General features: G+C 41.2%; 1 protein-coding gene across 4 annotated transcripts in view; it reads left to right on the top strand.

Moving 5' to 3' along the window:
- Positions 1–15396, top strand: part of Egfl6 (EGF like domain multiple 6) — a 60276-nt gene that overhangs the window by 866 nt on the left and 44014 nt on the right. For all 4 annotated transcript variants that reach the window (XM_021153528.2, XM_021153529.2, XM_029472967.1 and 1 more), the window contains exon 2: positions 14701–14813. In XM_021153528.2, coding sequence (XP_021009187.1) covers positions 14701–14813 — 113 coding nt within the window. The remainder of the gene's footprint in view (positions 1–14700; positions 14814–15396) is intronic.

The following is a 15396-nucleotide window of genomic DNA, read 5'->3' as shown; positions in this document are numbered from 1 at the left end:
GATCCTTGCTGGGCTACTGTTCTAGCTGCCTTTGGATTTGGGGTGATGAACTGGAAAGTTTGCGCTGGTAAAAAGATAGCTGAACCCATCCTTGTTTTTGCCACTTCTTTCTATTCATAAGCTTTTCTGAGCCCCGAAATATTTCCCTGTGAGAACTACAAAGCCACATAGTAAAAGCACATAGGCATAGTGTGTCATGTAGACCAAGCAACTTTCAGACCTTTAACCCAGCAGAAGTCCCTAGTCCCCGTGGCTTCAAAGTATTATCATCGTTGCTATCCCTGTTTTGAAGGGGTGAAAAATTAGGCCGAGTAACTTGTCCAAAGAGACAAAGCCAGTTAAGTGGCAGAGCAGGAACAACCCTAGTCAATGTGGCCCATCCATCATCCTCCACACTGGAGTAGGGCAACCTTTCAGGAAGACTCCCTAGAACACACACACACACACACACACACACACACACACACACACACACACTCACACTCACACACCCTTTTCTACCATTATGGCTTGCTTCTTCCTTGCATGTCTGCCTAGGGTCTCTGTGCTACAGAACTAAGGATCTTTGGGATGACTTAATCATTTGTTGGTGTGGCAGGCTCTCCTGTGTTCTATGGGAAGTATAACAGCATCTCTGGCTGCTATAAAATGCCAGGAACAGCTTGGACACTGCCACCTACCCAAGTTGGGACAGTTTATGAAAAAATCTACAGATATTTCTCTTATATTTTTGGTCGTGAATCTAGCCTTTAACGGCCCCAGATATTTCTCAAAGTCACCTGAGGAGCAGGCTCCTTCCCAGCTGAGTGAGGTTTTTCAGGTTTTCCTCTAGAGAGAAGAGGAAGGGGCAGAGGAAAAACCCTTGATTTGGCTCCAGCTCCTTAGCGGTGACTTTGTTTAACTCCCAGGAAAAAGTCTTTCATCAGGGTCTGCCACGGTATTAAGGGATTTTGAAGTTCAAACGGAACAATCCTCAAACCAGGTTCTTAGAATGTATAGTTGCAAGTTTCAATTTCCTTCCCGTGATAAAAATGTAAGCAGAGGCAATTTGCTCCAATCACATTGGAGAGAGTCATGTTTTGTTAGAAAGCCCACTTAAGAAAGACCAAGTGCTATGTGGAGATGAGATTAACAGTTCTTCAGCAGCAGGCAAACGGACCTCCAGAAGATCCACTTTCAAAATGCCACCAAAATAAATTAAAAGCTGAAGAGCCCCCCTTCAACACCCTCCCCCCCAAAAAAACTTAACCTGAAGAATCTGTGTGAAGATTCTACAGTACTGAACTTTTCAAGATGTGAGATGTGATTGCTTTACAGTGTCAGATTCATTGGCTGCTGTGCTGATGATCTGCTCCATATGCTTGCAAATGGCAAATGGCAAATGGCACTTTGGGAACTTCTGCAGGTCCATGTTTAATTAGCTCCAGACTCTACCTTCAGGGGGCTCATTTACAGGAAAGGCAAGGCACACACTGAAAAAAAAAAAGTGTGCCTATGGGCTAGTCGTTTTTCTAATGTCTCATTGAAATGTATATTTAAAAAAAAAAACAACAACAACAAACTATAGCTGGCACCCACAGATTTTTCTAATAAAAAGCAAAGAAAAAAAAAAGGGCAAGGTGGTGGTGGTGCATGCCTTTAATCCCAGCACTTGGGAGGCAGAGGCAGGCGGATCTCTATGGGTCTGAGGGTAGCCTGGTCTGCAAAGCAATTTCCACATCATCCAGGACTGTTACACAGAGAAAACTTATCTCAAAAACAAAAAACAAAAACAAAACAAAAGAAGAGAAAGAGGAGGAGGAAGAGAGAGAGAGAGAAACAGAGAGACAGAGAGAGAGAGAGAGAGAGAGAGAGAGAGAGAGAGAGAGAGAGAGAGGGAGAGGGAGAGGGAGAGGGTGGAGGGAGAGGGAGAGAGAGAAAGAGACAAAGACTGGGGTGAAGATGTAGGTAGGTCAGTCGAGAGAATACATGCTTAGCTGCTTAGCATGCATGAAGTTCTGGGTTCGATCCCCAGCATGGAATAAAGCAGGTGTGGTTGTGCATGACTACAATCCCAGTGCTGGGGGAGGAGGTAGATGCAGGAGGGTCAAGATCAAGTATTAGTGGTCATTCTTACCTACATAATGAATTTTTGAGAACCTGTCTCAAAAAATAATAAGATAAGAAAATACCAATTTTCTTCCATTGGAATACTGTTATGATTGTGTGACCTGGAAAACTATATGCCTCTCAAATGATGCTTAGTCTATAGGTGACAATGACCACTCATCTAATAAATAATTCATTGGCTGTATATTAACCTCCTTACATTAATCAGAAGTTGGCTTGCCTTGCACTTTTTTATGCCCTTTGTGTATTGTGTATTTAGATGCCCTGGACTCATTGTGCCCATAACATCAAATACAATGGTGACTATGTACCTGAAATGTAGCTAGTCCAAGATGATTAGTGCTGTAAATGAAAACTATTTATTGGAATCTGGGGGTTTAGGATGAAGAAAAAAATAATAGAAACTAGCTCACTGATGAATTTTAATTAACTACATGCTGAGATGATAACCCAGAGCACTGGTAAAATCTGCTACTGAAATTTGTTTCACTCATTTATTTCTTATTTTAAAAAACTACCAGAAAATTAGACATGCCCCATTTGGTTATCATATTTCCAGTAGGTAATACTTTTCAAAAAGATTTGCTTAGAACTCTAGTTCCAACACTCCAGTTCTGACACACAGATCTTTGTCCTTTGGGCATGTACGAGATTTAAATATATTATTGACTTTGCTATTCTTGGAAGTAAATTTGAAGCAAATTTCTACTTGGAATGTATTTCTGTTACACATCTTTTCTCTATTTAGTTCAAGTAAAAAGTAATGTGTGAGAGACGAAGGGACATCTGGGTTCACACCAAGGGGGCTGCTTCCTGCTAACCACAGGCTACATGAAGAGTTGAAACTTCAGTCTTTCAAACAACCTAGATGCATTGTCTTACAGTTCTGGGAGTCAGAAGTCCACAAGGAGTCTTATGGGGCTAAAATTGAGCTATTGATAAGTGCTTTTGGAGCCTTTGGAGTCTCCAAAGGAGACTCTGCCTCTTGTTCTTTGAGCTTCTAGAGGTTAGCAGCCAGTCTTGGCTTGTGAAAATAACTCTTATCTCTTCCCCCTGTATCACCTTGAATTCTCTCTTCTTTGTCTTTCTCCCATTATTGAAGACTCTTGCAATTATAAGAAGCCCATATGAATTATCCAGGAAAAATCTCAAAATGCTTTGACTAGACTTATAAAGTCCCCGCATCATAATCTAGGGACTTGTGTACCACGAATGTTTCATCCCCCTAATATTATCATCTTCTCTCAAAAGCAATCTCAGTGCAGAGAGACTAGGTGGTGCCCCTTGGATACTCTGGAAGGAAATGTATAATAGAAAGGTGTACAACAGGAAGGGGAGGGACAGTGACTAAAATAGTGACCATTATAACTTAATCCTGTATAGGAACAATTGGACATGCATCTCAAAGCTGTACTTCCAAAGGCAAGTGAGCAATGCTTATACTCCAGTCAAACAAATGTGGGACCTGGAATAAAAGATTCCTGTACTTTCAGCCTCCCATGACCACAGGAAAAACTGGTTCCTGCCAACAGAAAGAGCTCTTGCATGTCAAGGAATGAAGCTAGAGAGCACCAAGATGGCTCAGTGGGTAAAGACACTTGCTGTGCAAGCCTATGGGCCTGAATTCAATCCCCAGAGCCCACATAAATGTGGAAGGCAAGAAAGAATTCCAGAGGTGTCCTCTCATCTCTACACCTATACCACGGTGCACATGCCCCACCCCCCAACCTCACCCACAAGCAGAAAAAAAAGAGCATATGGAGCTTTCTGTGTAGTGTGATAGATATTCCAGTTTGTCCCTAGGCTGGTGAGACAGGGAAGCCCTCAGGATCGTGTTCCACTCAGAACAAGTTCTAATGCATAAAAGGAAACCCTTCTGGAGACATCAGAAGCACAGCAGACAGGTGTTTGAAGGTGACGTGGGGTTTATGGTAAACTGAATTTTAAAAGGATCTGTAATTGACTTGTTCAGAATATCACAGTAAATACGTGGTAACGTCCTAAATTCATGGTATCTCCCAGGAATACTTAAATCTGTCTACCAGGTACAGAATTTTTTCCCCAAAAAGATCAGTAGTATTGATTAGTTCTGTCAATAAGTTATCAAATCCCAGTGTACTGGTTTCAATAACCAAACTGTTTTAGGGCTGGGGGTGTGACTTGTCGGGGGAGGGGTAAAGTGCTTACTGCACAAACATTAGGATCCGAGTTTCCTCCCCACGGAAGCAGTTTACAAAGGTCCATGTTTGTTCTCTCAGCTCTGGGAAAGCTAAGACAGAAGGCTCTATGGGACTTGCTAGCCAGTCAGCCTTTCTCAATCAGTGAGTTGCAGGTTTAGTGAGAGACTGTCTTTTAAAAAATTGTTATATGGTGGTGTGCAATTAAAGAAGACATCCACCATCAACTTCTGGCCTCCACACATGTAAAACATGTATACATATATATGCCACACAGAGAAACGTATTTAAATGTCCAGATTTTAATTATGAGGACAAATTCTAGAAGGAGTTAAAATTAATTCAGTCCAATTCAACAATATTAACTGAGCACTGGCATGCTCAAACATTCTCCGGAATGCCAGAGATACATATCTATCTACTGCCTCCATTAAAGCACTTGGTAAAACCAGAAAAAAAAGTTTTTGTCAGCTGAAGAAACTAAAGAGATCTAAAAAAATAAAATAATAAATAATAAAAAAATTAAAACATTTTTTAAAGACCATGGAATGGAAAAGAGATGAAAAGGCAAAAATTTTACATATGCATAAACAATAAATAGATAGTTTCAGATGACCAGAAATGTACATATTATACAACTTATTTATATTGTGTTTATACAATATACAAGAATGTATTTAGGAATGGATGTGTATTCATACATAATTGTAAGAACAATACATGAAAAGAGAGGCCATAAATTTGAAAGAGAGCAAGTAGAGGGAAGAAGGGGAAAGGAGAAATGATATAACTATATCATAAACTCAAAAAATAAAAGGAATTAAAAAGTAAATTTCAGGGGTTGGAGATATAGCTTAGTTGGTGGAGTGCTTGCCCGGCATGCACAAAACCCTGGGTTGGAGCCCCAGCACCACATGAACTGGTAAGCCTGTAATCCTAGCACTCAAAAGATGAAGACAGGGGAATAGCTGGAGAGATGGCTCAGTGGTTAAGAGCACTGACTGCTCTTCCTGAGTTCAATTCCCAGCAACCACATGGTGGTTCACGACCATCTGTAATGGGATCCAAAGTCTACTGTGTCTAAAGACAGTGACAGTGTACTCACATACATAAAAAGTAAATAAATCTTTTTTTTAAAAAAGGTGAAGGCAGGGTGATCAGAAGTTCAAGGTCATCCTCAATTGCATAGCAAGTTCAAGTCCAGCCTGGGATAAATGAGACCCTGTGTTTAAGGGGGGGGAGGGGGGAGAGGAAGGAAGGGGAAGGAGGAGGAGAGGAGAGGAGAGGGAGAGGAAAAAAGAGGAGATAAGAGGAAAGAACAGGAGAAAAGAGGAGAGGAGAGGAGAGGAGAGGAGAGGAGAATGTAGAATGTAAGTGAGAGAAAAATTGAAAGAGCCAAGGAAACCTGAAGACAGGGCACGGCATTTTAAGTGTCCTATGGATCAATGTGAGTGCATCAGCTGTAAGAGAAAGCAAGTCAGCCAGTGCTTCATTGATAGTTGTTTTGCCTAGGAATAAGGGAATAAATGGATAGATGTATATCTGTAAAAAAATAATGTAAGAGACAGTCCAAGGTACAGAGGGCAGCCTGATCATCAAGAACCCATAGTACCTTTCAAGAATCCAAAGGAAGGCTGGAGTCAGCCTTCAGGGAGGCTGGCATACCAAACCACAAAGCTTAGACTTCACTCCAAGAGTAACAGAGACTAAAGCAGGCCATCACAGGCTCTGTCATCTTTAAAGCTAACCTGGTCATGACTAATTCATGTAAGAGACCATGACAAAGCTGCTCAGGATTATCATTATGCCAATGAGCCATAGTTGAATCTGCTGAAACATTTTTGCTTTCCGAATGTATGCAACTAGAGTGTACTGTTGGATTTGATGAGTGCATACACCAAAAGCAGCAAACGTCTTTGCAAATAGAATCAGCTTGCTCTTCAGTCTTCCCTTTTGCTTGGTTGCTCGCCATATTTCCTGAACTACAGAATGATTCAAAACTTCTTATTAAAACAGCATCTCTGTAGAAATCGAAGCAGCTTGGCTGCCTGGGGATTGGGGCTGTTGTGGTTTTTTATGGACTTTATTTTATAAAGAGCAATTTTAGGTTCACCTAAAAGGTAGAAAGGCAGGCTTGTCACAAATTTGTAGTCAAGCTTTGGCCAATGCCACTGCCATCTGCAAGCTTGTCACTGGCTAGAGAATCTGCTTCCTAGAAGAAAACTATCATGGTTGTTGACAGGAAGCCTTATATCTTTTCCATTTGAACATTTCTCCAATAAGGTGGCTTGACTATCCTCACGGTGTGTCAGCTGTCACTTCCAAAGCTTATTAGATGCCAGCCATGGCAGCTGGGAAAGGTGAGCTTCATCTTTTTTGACACTGAAGAGTATCAAAGCTTGCAGACACAGTTGATATCCTCTATTCCGGGCATTCTGATTTGACTTCCCCCATACTGCTTGCTCATCAGTCTTCTTTGCCAGCCTCTCTCCTATGAGAAGCCATGTTCTGGGTTTCCTGATCTACACTCCCGCTAGGTGATTGTTCTGTTTCTGGTGTTTTCAATCTGTGTGTACCTGACTTCAAAGTGTGACTTCAAGGCCAACAAGATACCTCAAAGGTACGTGGTGCCAAGACTGAGCATCCGAGTGTGATTCCCCAGGACCAGCATGGTGGGCTCTTGCTCTTAAGCTTCTATGTATCTGGAGAGTGAGATGGTTTGGGTTAACCTAGACTTTTACTCTGTCTGTTAAGGATGGGTGGGAACTAGGACTAGGGAGATGGCTGAGTAGGTAAAGTGCTTCCCTTGACGAAGGAAGGCATGAAGACCTGTGATTAATCTCCAGAAGCCACATTTTAGAAGCTGGACTTACTGGTGCATACTTGTAATTCCAGCATAGGAAGGCAGAGAGACCGGTGGACTCCTGGGCCTCACCAGCCAGCTAGCTAGGAATTGGAAAACTCCAGGCCAAGGGGATACCCTCCCTCAAACAAATAAAGTAGACAGATCTTGAGGAATGACACCTAAAATTCCTGTCCTCCACATGCACACACAAACCATGTGCACATGCACACACATGATCACATGTGAATGTACACACACAAACACAAAGATGGGTGAGAACTCAAAATTAATATAACTAATTAAATACAATAAATGACCTTGCCTTGCTGGATAAATGATTTATTAAAAAAAAAAACTAGTAACAAAAATACTCTTGTGTGGACTAGATAGATGGCCCAGCAGTTAAGAGCATGTACCGCTGTTACAGTGAGCCCCAGTTTGCATCCTAGCACCCACACTGTATAGGTCACAACAGCCTGTAGGTCCAGCTCCAGGGGATCCAACACCCTCTTCTTGCCTCTACAGATACTACATTTATGTGTACATGTACACACATACACATTGTTAAACATAAAATATATCTGAAAAATTTGTTTGGCCTCATTATGCCTATTCAGAAAAACATTTATTGATAGGACAATGCTTAAATATATTTAAACAATAGCAAAAGAAATTTAACTTCTCAATGTGTCTTGGGTTTTGTGAAGTTTTCTGATCATCAGCAAGCATACTAAAGATTCTGGCACCTTCTATTTTTGTAGAAAATAAAGAATCTTGTGCAGAAATACTATACTACTTACACAATCTTTGGAATGTTTCTAAATTGACTTCAGCTGTGGAGACAGCGATTTTCTGATTAATTTGATCAATGTAGACAGCAAGCTGTATAATGCATTGAAGGAATTCTGGGCAATTCAACATTTAGCTCAAAATTCTCTCTGCTTGGGGCCTGTTATCCACTAAAACTTGACATTCCACTGCCTCAAGACTGGATTCCCTGGGTCCCCTGGGTCTTATATCTGCTAAACACTGTTTAGGAAGAGAGAGAAATGGAGAGGTACAGAAAGGGAGGAAGAGGAGAATGGAGGGACAGAGGTTAGGGGGACAGCATGCCCATCCAGGTGTCCCAAAGTAGAAACATCTGAAGTCACAGACAATGGACATTCTAAATGTACAGAAAGCAGTAATTTCTAGGTAAAATGCTTTCCATACAAAGTGGGGAAGACAACTTAATGTCAAACTCTGACTTCAACAGGTACCTGCATAGAAAAGCACATACATAGACACACACACACGGCAAGAGAGACAGATACACACACATGCACACACAGAGAGAGAAATGCACACACACACATATATACACATACACACAGAGAAAGAAAGAGAGAGAGAAAGAGAGATTTGGTTTCCAAGTCGAAGAATTATTGAATCAGTGATGGATATGTCATAGATTTAAACCACAGGGCAAGGAAGAGAGGGAGAGGATGCTGGGAAATGGTTTGAGTCCCCCAGTAATATTAACTTGGAACACCACTCCGCAGCAGTAAGAAGTAAGTTAAAGCTTTTTCTCCTGAGCACTCTGCATTTCATTTTTCCAAGCTATGCCCTGCACTGTCATGAAGCATGCCATGCTCGCTTGTCTTGGATTCCTTCCTTCCTCCCAGGCCATATTGTTTCCACTTAAATATAAAGAACTGAGTAATGAAATTTCTTTTTTTCTGTAATTTTAAATAATTTCATGTGTACATTTGCAAACCTGGCAACACAAAACTGGATTCTTGGTGTAATAAATCAATTTTCTCTGGCATCTATAAATCAGCAAGTTAATTATTAGCAATTCTATCTACTAATGCTTTTCAGTCTTTAAGTGAAAGACTCATTCTCATTCTCATGGCCAGATGTAGAATCTCGTGATTAGACCAGTAAAATCCCGGTTGATTGCAGCTGGCCCTTTGAAGCATAGTCTCGAAATTCAGTGAATGCATGGACCTCACACTTACTAATCACAAGGCATGTTGCTTGTTTATTGACTTGTGTTCCTCTGGTGGTTTTTCCTAGAGTACTCGCTCAAGACATCAGGTCTCCTTTAGGACATGTGCAGAGGACATGTTTCTATTCATGCAGCAGCCACAGGCCAAACTGTGGTGCTTTGATTTATGTTACTGTCTGAAGATCAGAGTCTATTATGTAGGTCTCGATCATGACTTAGTTCATAAACAACTGTCATTTGCAATTTTTTCATTGGTATGTATGTGGTGTGTATGCATGTGTATATAGATGGTTGTATGTGTGGGGACACATGGCTGGGTATGAGAGTGGGTACATTATTGAGGTAGGGTTTCTTGCTGAACTTGCCAGGCTAGAGCTTGCCAAGTCTAACTAATTTGGCTAGGGAGCTTGCCCGGGAAATGGCCTCTCTTCGTCTCAAGTGCTAGGATTCCAAGTAGCCGTCATACCTTCCTGTCTTTCTACTTAAGCTCTAGGGATCCAAACTTCTGATTCTCAAATATCTACTGAGCCATATCTCCAGTCCCTTCTCTGAATTTTTAAATAAATGAAAGTAAAGCTAGATTTTTTTTTAAAAAGATCTTCTTTGTATGAGTGTTTTTATCTGAATGTACGTGTGCATACCTGGTACCTGCAGTTATCAGAAGAGGGCATCAGATCCTCTGGAACGTCAGTTCCAGTTGGTGTGCTACGCCATGTGGTGGCTGGGAACTGAACCTGAATCCTCTGCAAGAACAGTAAGTGATCTTAACTACTGAGCCATCTCTCCAGCTCTAAGTTTCTTTTTTCTGTTTTTAAGACAATGTCTCCCTGCCTAGTCCAGGCTATCTTGGAACTCGCTATATATCCCAGGCTATCTTCAAACTCATGCTTGTCCTGCTTTAGCTTCCAGAGGTTCCCAGCCACTGTGCCTGGATCTTTGGTTACAATCTTCCAACAGAACTGAATTACTAAGCCGTGTGTGTGATGGGGAAAGTATCTTTTGTAGTGGGGAAGGAATCTTGATTTGTTCACATGATTTTGATGGCCCCAAGAGTTACCCATTAGCATTCTGAAGCATTTCATGAGTGATAATTAATCATCAAAATGATGATATAGGACACATTAATATACTTCAGATTTCTTGGGTTCCCCACTATACCTGAAGTCAGGCACATGAAAGCAGTAAAACTTGGGAAAGCATGTTTAAAAAAAAAAAAAAAACAAAACTCTGGAGAGCTTTAGAAATGTGCAAACACCATGCAAATTCCATCTTCTGGTAACTTTTTTCTACTCATTAACCCCAGGCTGTATTATTTACAATCCAAACTAACTGACTTTGACATATAGATTGAAGATAGGTCTGGCCACCTATACCAGAGACCCTGCACTGGTTTCTAATTAGGTGTTTAAAATATAAGATCTTTAAACAAATTTCTATCTGTTTTTGTTTTACTTTGTATCTAACCATTGCAGAAATGGCTGGGGCTGATTGAAATGTAATGAGAGACAGAAAGGGAGCAGATCCGGAGAGGAGAGGAATGGAGGGGAGGGGGAGGGGAGGAGAAGCAAGGAGGAATAGAGAAAGACGAAACTATAATCAGGATATATTGTATGAGAAAAGATTCTATTTTCAGTAAAAAGAAAAGATGGAGGTGGGGGCAATTACCAAAAAATGTTAGGCCAATTTAATTTAGCATAACTTATTTAACCAAGGATCTGTCAACATATAAAACCTAGAGATGTTCAAAGAAATGTCTGCACACATGGCAAGACTCTGTTCACAGCTGCAGTGGTTAGTGGTCCAGGATCTGCCTCAGTTGAGGTCTGCAGGATGCAGCATAGTTTGGTCAAGGGTAGGGAGTCAGTTGTCTGAAATTCTGCTGCTGAGAATGGTTTGGACTCAACTAGCTGTGAGAATAAATGTAGTGTGGGTAAAAGTTTGTTTTCCCACTGATGGAACAGTTGTGTGTATAAAACTTCAGACAACTTGTCATGGACACAAGCAGTTTTCTCTTTGTTACAGAGTTGGAGAAATGTGGGGAAAGCAAGCCTGACTAGTGGGGAAATGTGAAAAGAGGCTCACCTGGAAAATTTGAATTGTTACACAGAAAAGTTATTAGTGGCTACAGTTATTTACGCTTTCGTTATTCTTTGTCTGTGCTCACAAGCTTCTATTTAGCTCGGATCCTTGGTTGACTTACAACAAATACAATTCTTCTGCAGTCTTCCCATCCAGCTGTTGACTCCTGTCTTCTAAATTCCAAAGTGACCAGGGAAGTGTACCACTGGGGTGGGGTGGGGGTGGCTTTCAGGGTCTACAGCCTCACCTTGCCTCTAACTAAATCTCTTTCCATCCCTGTAGTTGTGCATGTGTTCATTCACTTTCCTGATCCATCACCCTTATGGATTCACATGCCACAACTGTAAGCCCAAGTAAACCTTCTTGCCTTAAGACAAAAAACCTTTTCCCCTTATTGCTTTTAATATTCTATCTTTGTTTAGTGCATTTGGTGTTTGGCTCACAGCCATCCATTGGATGGAGCACAGGGTCCCCAATGAAGGAGCTGGAGAAAGGACCCAAGGAGCTGACGGGGTTTTGCAGCCCCACAGGAGGAACAGCAATATGAACCAACCAGTACCTCCAAGAGCTCCCTGGGACTAAACCACCAACCAAAGAGTACACATGGTGGGACTCACGGCTCCAGCTACATATGCAGCAGAGGATGGCCTAGTTGGTTATCAATGGAAGGAGAGACCCTTGGTCCTGTGAAGGTTCTATGCTCCAGTATAGGGAAATGCCAGGGTCAAGAAGCAGGAGTGGGTGGTTGGGGAGCAGGGGGAGGGGGAGGGGATAGGGGATTTTCACAGGGGAAACTAGGGAAGGGGATAACATTTGAAATGTAAATAAAGAAAATATCTAATAAAAAGGAAAAAATAAAAATAAAATATTAGAAAAAAAAAACAAAGACAAAAAAGTCAAAGCTCCTTTTCAGGACTTGGGATGCAGTTCAGTGGTGGAGCAATTGCTTAGCATGCTCTCACTAGACATTTCCTCAGTACCAAGCACGGAAAACATCCCTTTCTCAAAGCATTTTAGTGGTAGCTGCCAGGTTGTTCTAGACTATAGTGCATCTGCTTGCCATAGACTATGAACTACAAAGCAAAGGCCGGCTCTTTCTCATCTCTGTGTTCCACCCAAGTAAGATCTTGGAATACAGAAGAAGCTCAAGAAGTGTTTCACTTTAAAGTAATGGTACTTAAAGACAGTTTTGTTTTGTGGGGGATGTTTGGCAAATGATGTTTTGTTTTTAAGACAGTGTCTTGATATAGCCCTAGCCAGTTTGGAACTTGTTGTGTATAACTTCTGGCCTAAAACAATGATCATCCTGCTTCTCACTCCAAAGCACTAGGATTATAAGTGTACACTACCACATTCAGCTAACCTGAGAAGTTTTTTGATTGTCACAAACCGGGGTAGTACATGCTATTGACAATCATGGATGCTACTAAACATTTTAGGTACCCACAATAATCCCCATCAAAACAAAACAATAATCATACAGCCTAAAATATCAGCCATATAGGAGTTGAGAAACATGTTCTTAGTAGTTGAATTAATATGAATTAGTAATTTATGAAGGGATGCTGGAAAGATGGCTCAACAATTAAGAGCATTGGCTGCTCTTTCAGAGGACCCAGGTTCAGTTCCCAACACCCACATGGCATCTCACAGCTATCTACAACTCCAGTTCCGGGAGATTCAATACATGCAGGCAAAACACCAATGCACATAAAATAAAAATAAATAACTTTCTTAAAAACTGAAAAAGTTCTCTTCCAGAACTTTATTTTTTCTCTCATTCTATGCTCTTGATGAATAAGTTGTCCCAAACTGCACTCTTTTATCTGAGAAATAAAGTTTGTAGGAAAGGCAGATCATGAGAGGAACAGAGTTAAAGTTTAACTGTCTGGCTTAGACTAAGATGCTAGCATATACTCAATCCTGTACCTGACAAAAACGTGTGTCCCTTATCTATTAAAGAACTTAGGAAATTATTTAATGCTGTATTTCATATGCACGAGGAATCAAATAGCTCTCCATAAAATCTGTCTTTTCTTTTAGTCTGGTAGCAGTTCTGTTTAACCCAAAAATATCAAGCAGGTAAACAGGCAAGAGCTTTCCACCTTGGAGTATTATTTAGGGTTCTTCCTGGGAGGCAGGGGCTCACTCTTCAGATCGGGGGTCAGCAAGCTACAACACACAGACCAAGATTTTTATACATTTTATACAACATATGAGCCAAAGCCAGTTTTAACATTTCAAATGGTTGAGGATGGAATAAAAGAGTAATGTCTTCAAGGATGTGGGTGTAGTTCCACTGAAGGAGTGCTCACTTGACATCGAGGAAACCCAGAGTTTGGTCCTCAGCAACACATAAATCAAAAGTAGTAGAAAGAAAGAAGCAGAAAGTTAAGAAGTTCAAGGTTATCCTGGTGACTTGGTAAGTTCAAGGGCAGCCTGGGATACATGAGATACTTTGCTGACTGAGCTAGCTTCCCAGCCCCAGAAATAAAGTGCTACTGGAAGAATCACACCCATCTGTTACTATTCCCCACAGCTGCTTTTGCACATAGACACAAACCTATGGCCTGCCTGCAAAGCCCAAAATATTCCTCCCTAGTCCATTTGAGAAAATGTTTGCTGATTGTTGCTCAATAGTCAAGAGTTTAGCAAATTGTATTTACAGGAGGCTGTTTTGAAACACAGCAAGTTTAAATCCCCGGCACCTGGCCCAGCTTTGTGACGTCTGCTTGGGGATGTACCTCGGCTTTATGGCATTGGAGTTTCCTCCTCTGTAACCTGAGATAATTTGGCAGAATAGTCTCCCACTCTTAACTGTCCAGAGTGTATGGTGATTGCAGACTGTTCAGTGACTTCCAGTGGCCATGAAGTAAAAGTGCGGAACTTTTGTTGGAGCCAAAACCACTTAGTCACAACACAAAGCCAAAACTGGAAACCCACTGTACCTATTCAGGACAGATTGGAGACTTGGTACTTAACCAGTCTCAAAAATATTCTTTCTTTCTTTCTTTCTTTCTTTCTTTCTTTCTTTCTTTCTTTCTTTCTTTCTTTCTTTCTTTCTTTCTTTCTTTCTTTCTTTCTTTCTTTCTTTCTTTCTTTCTTTCTTTCTTTCTTTCTCTCTCTCTCTCTCTCTCTCTCTCTCTCTCTCTCTCTCTCTCTCTCTCTCTCTCTTTCTTTCTTTTTGTCGTTTTTACTCTCTAACTTTAGATTAAAAGGGAATGGACAAAACTAGAGCAAAGTTGGCAAAGGATGGAAGGCAGAGGCTGCCGACCCCCAAATTCAGGGGTTTGCATTTAGTTTTTTTGTTGTTGTTGGTTGGTTGGTTGGTTGATTTGAGATTTGTTTGTTTGTTGTTGTGCTATGGAATCTAGCACTTACCTCAGATCTGTGGAAAGCACTTAGATACTTGACATCTTTCCTCTTGCTCCCATGGCAAGGAAGAGTCTCTGTGGCCTTCTCTGTTTTCTCAATCCTAACTCAGAATTTTTTATCCACAGTCCATGGGATACTGGGTTGCCAGCACTGGCACACCAGCCTGGGGTCTGTCAGTACGGAACTAAGATGGCCTGCTGCTATGGCTGGAAAAGGAACAACAGGGGAGTATGCGAAGGTAAGTTTTGTAAACGTTTAGACCACCCTGCCATTGGATCAGGATGGACAGTTGTCAATCTATGACACCATTGTCAATGGATTCTCTGGAGTGAGGACGTGGGTAACTACCAATACTCCACAAAGTTTTGGTCCCGGTGCAGTGTCCAGAGTGATTGACACTTCACACTAGATGGGAGTTATTCCAAGAGACTTTCTTGCTCATTCTTATTTCTGTTACTCTTTGAACAAATGTAACTCAAGTTTGGTTTGGGTTTGGTTTGATTTCATCTGTAGAAACCGAGTTGAGCAAAAACAGGCCAATTAACTCTAATTATAGTTTTTTCTAACTGATTTCTTGCAAAATAGACATTTTAATTATTACTCATAGGCTAATAGCCAAGTAGTCTGTCTACAAAGTAGAATAGGGACTTTTATACCTTGTAGATGTACCATTCCCATTTTTAAATTCCTTAAGAGTAGTTTCTAATGGCAAGAAACACATGCAGAGCCGGGCGTGGTGGCGCACGCCTTTAATCCCAGCACTCGGGAGGCAGAGGCAGGCGGATTTCTAAATTCGAGGCCAGCCTGGTCTACAAAGTGAG

Source organism: Mus caroli, chromosome X (genome assembly GCF_900094665.2).
Source record: "Mus caroli chromosome X, CAROLI_EIJ_v1.1, whole genome shotgun sequence".
Classification (NCBI taxonomy): Eukaryota; Metazoa; Chordata; class Mammalia; order Rodentia; family Muridae; genus Mus; species Mus caroli.
Note: the sequence above shows the minus strand (reverse complement) of the source record. Positions and strands in the feature narration are given on the sequence as shown.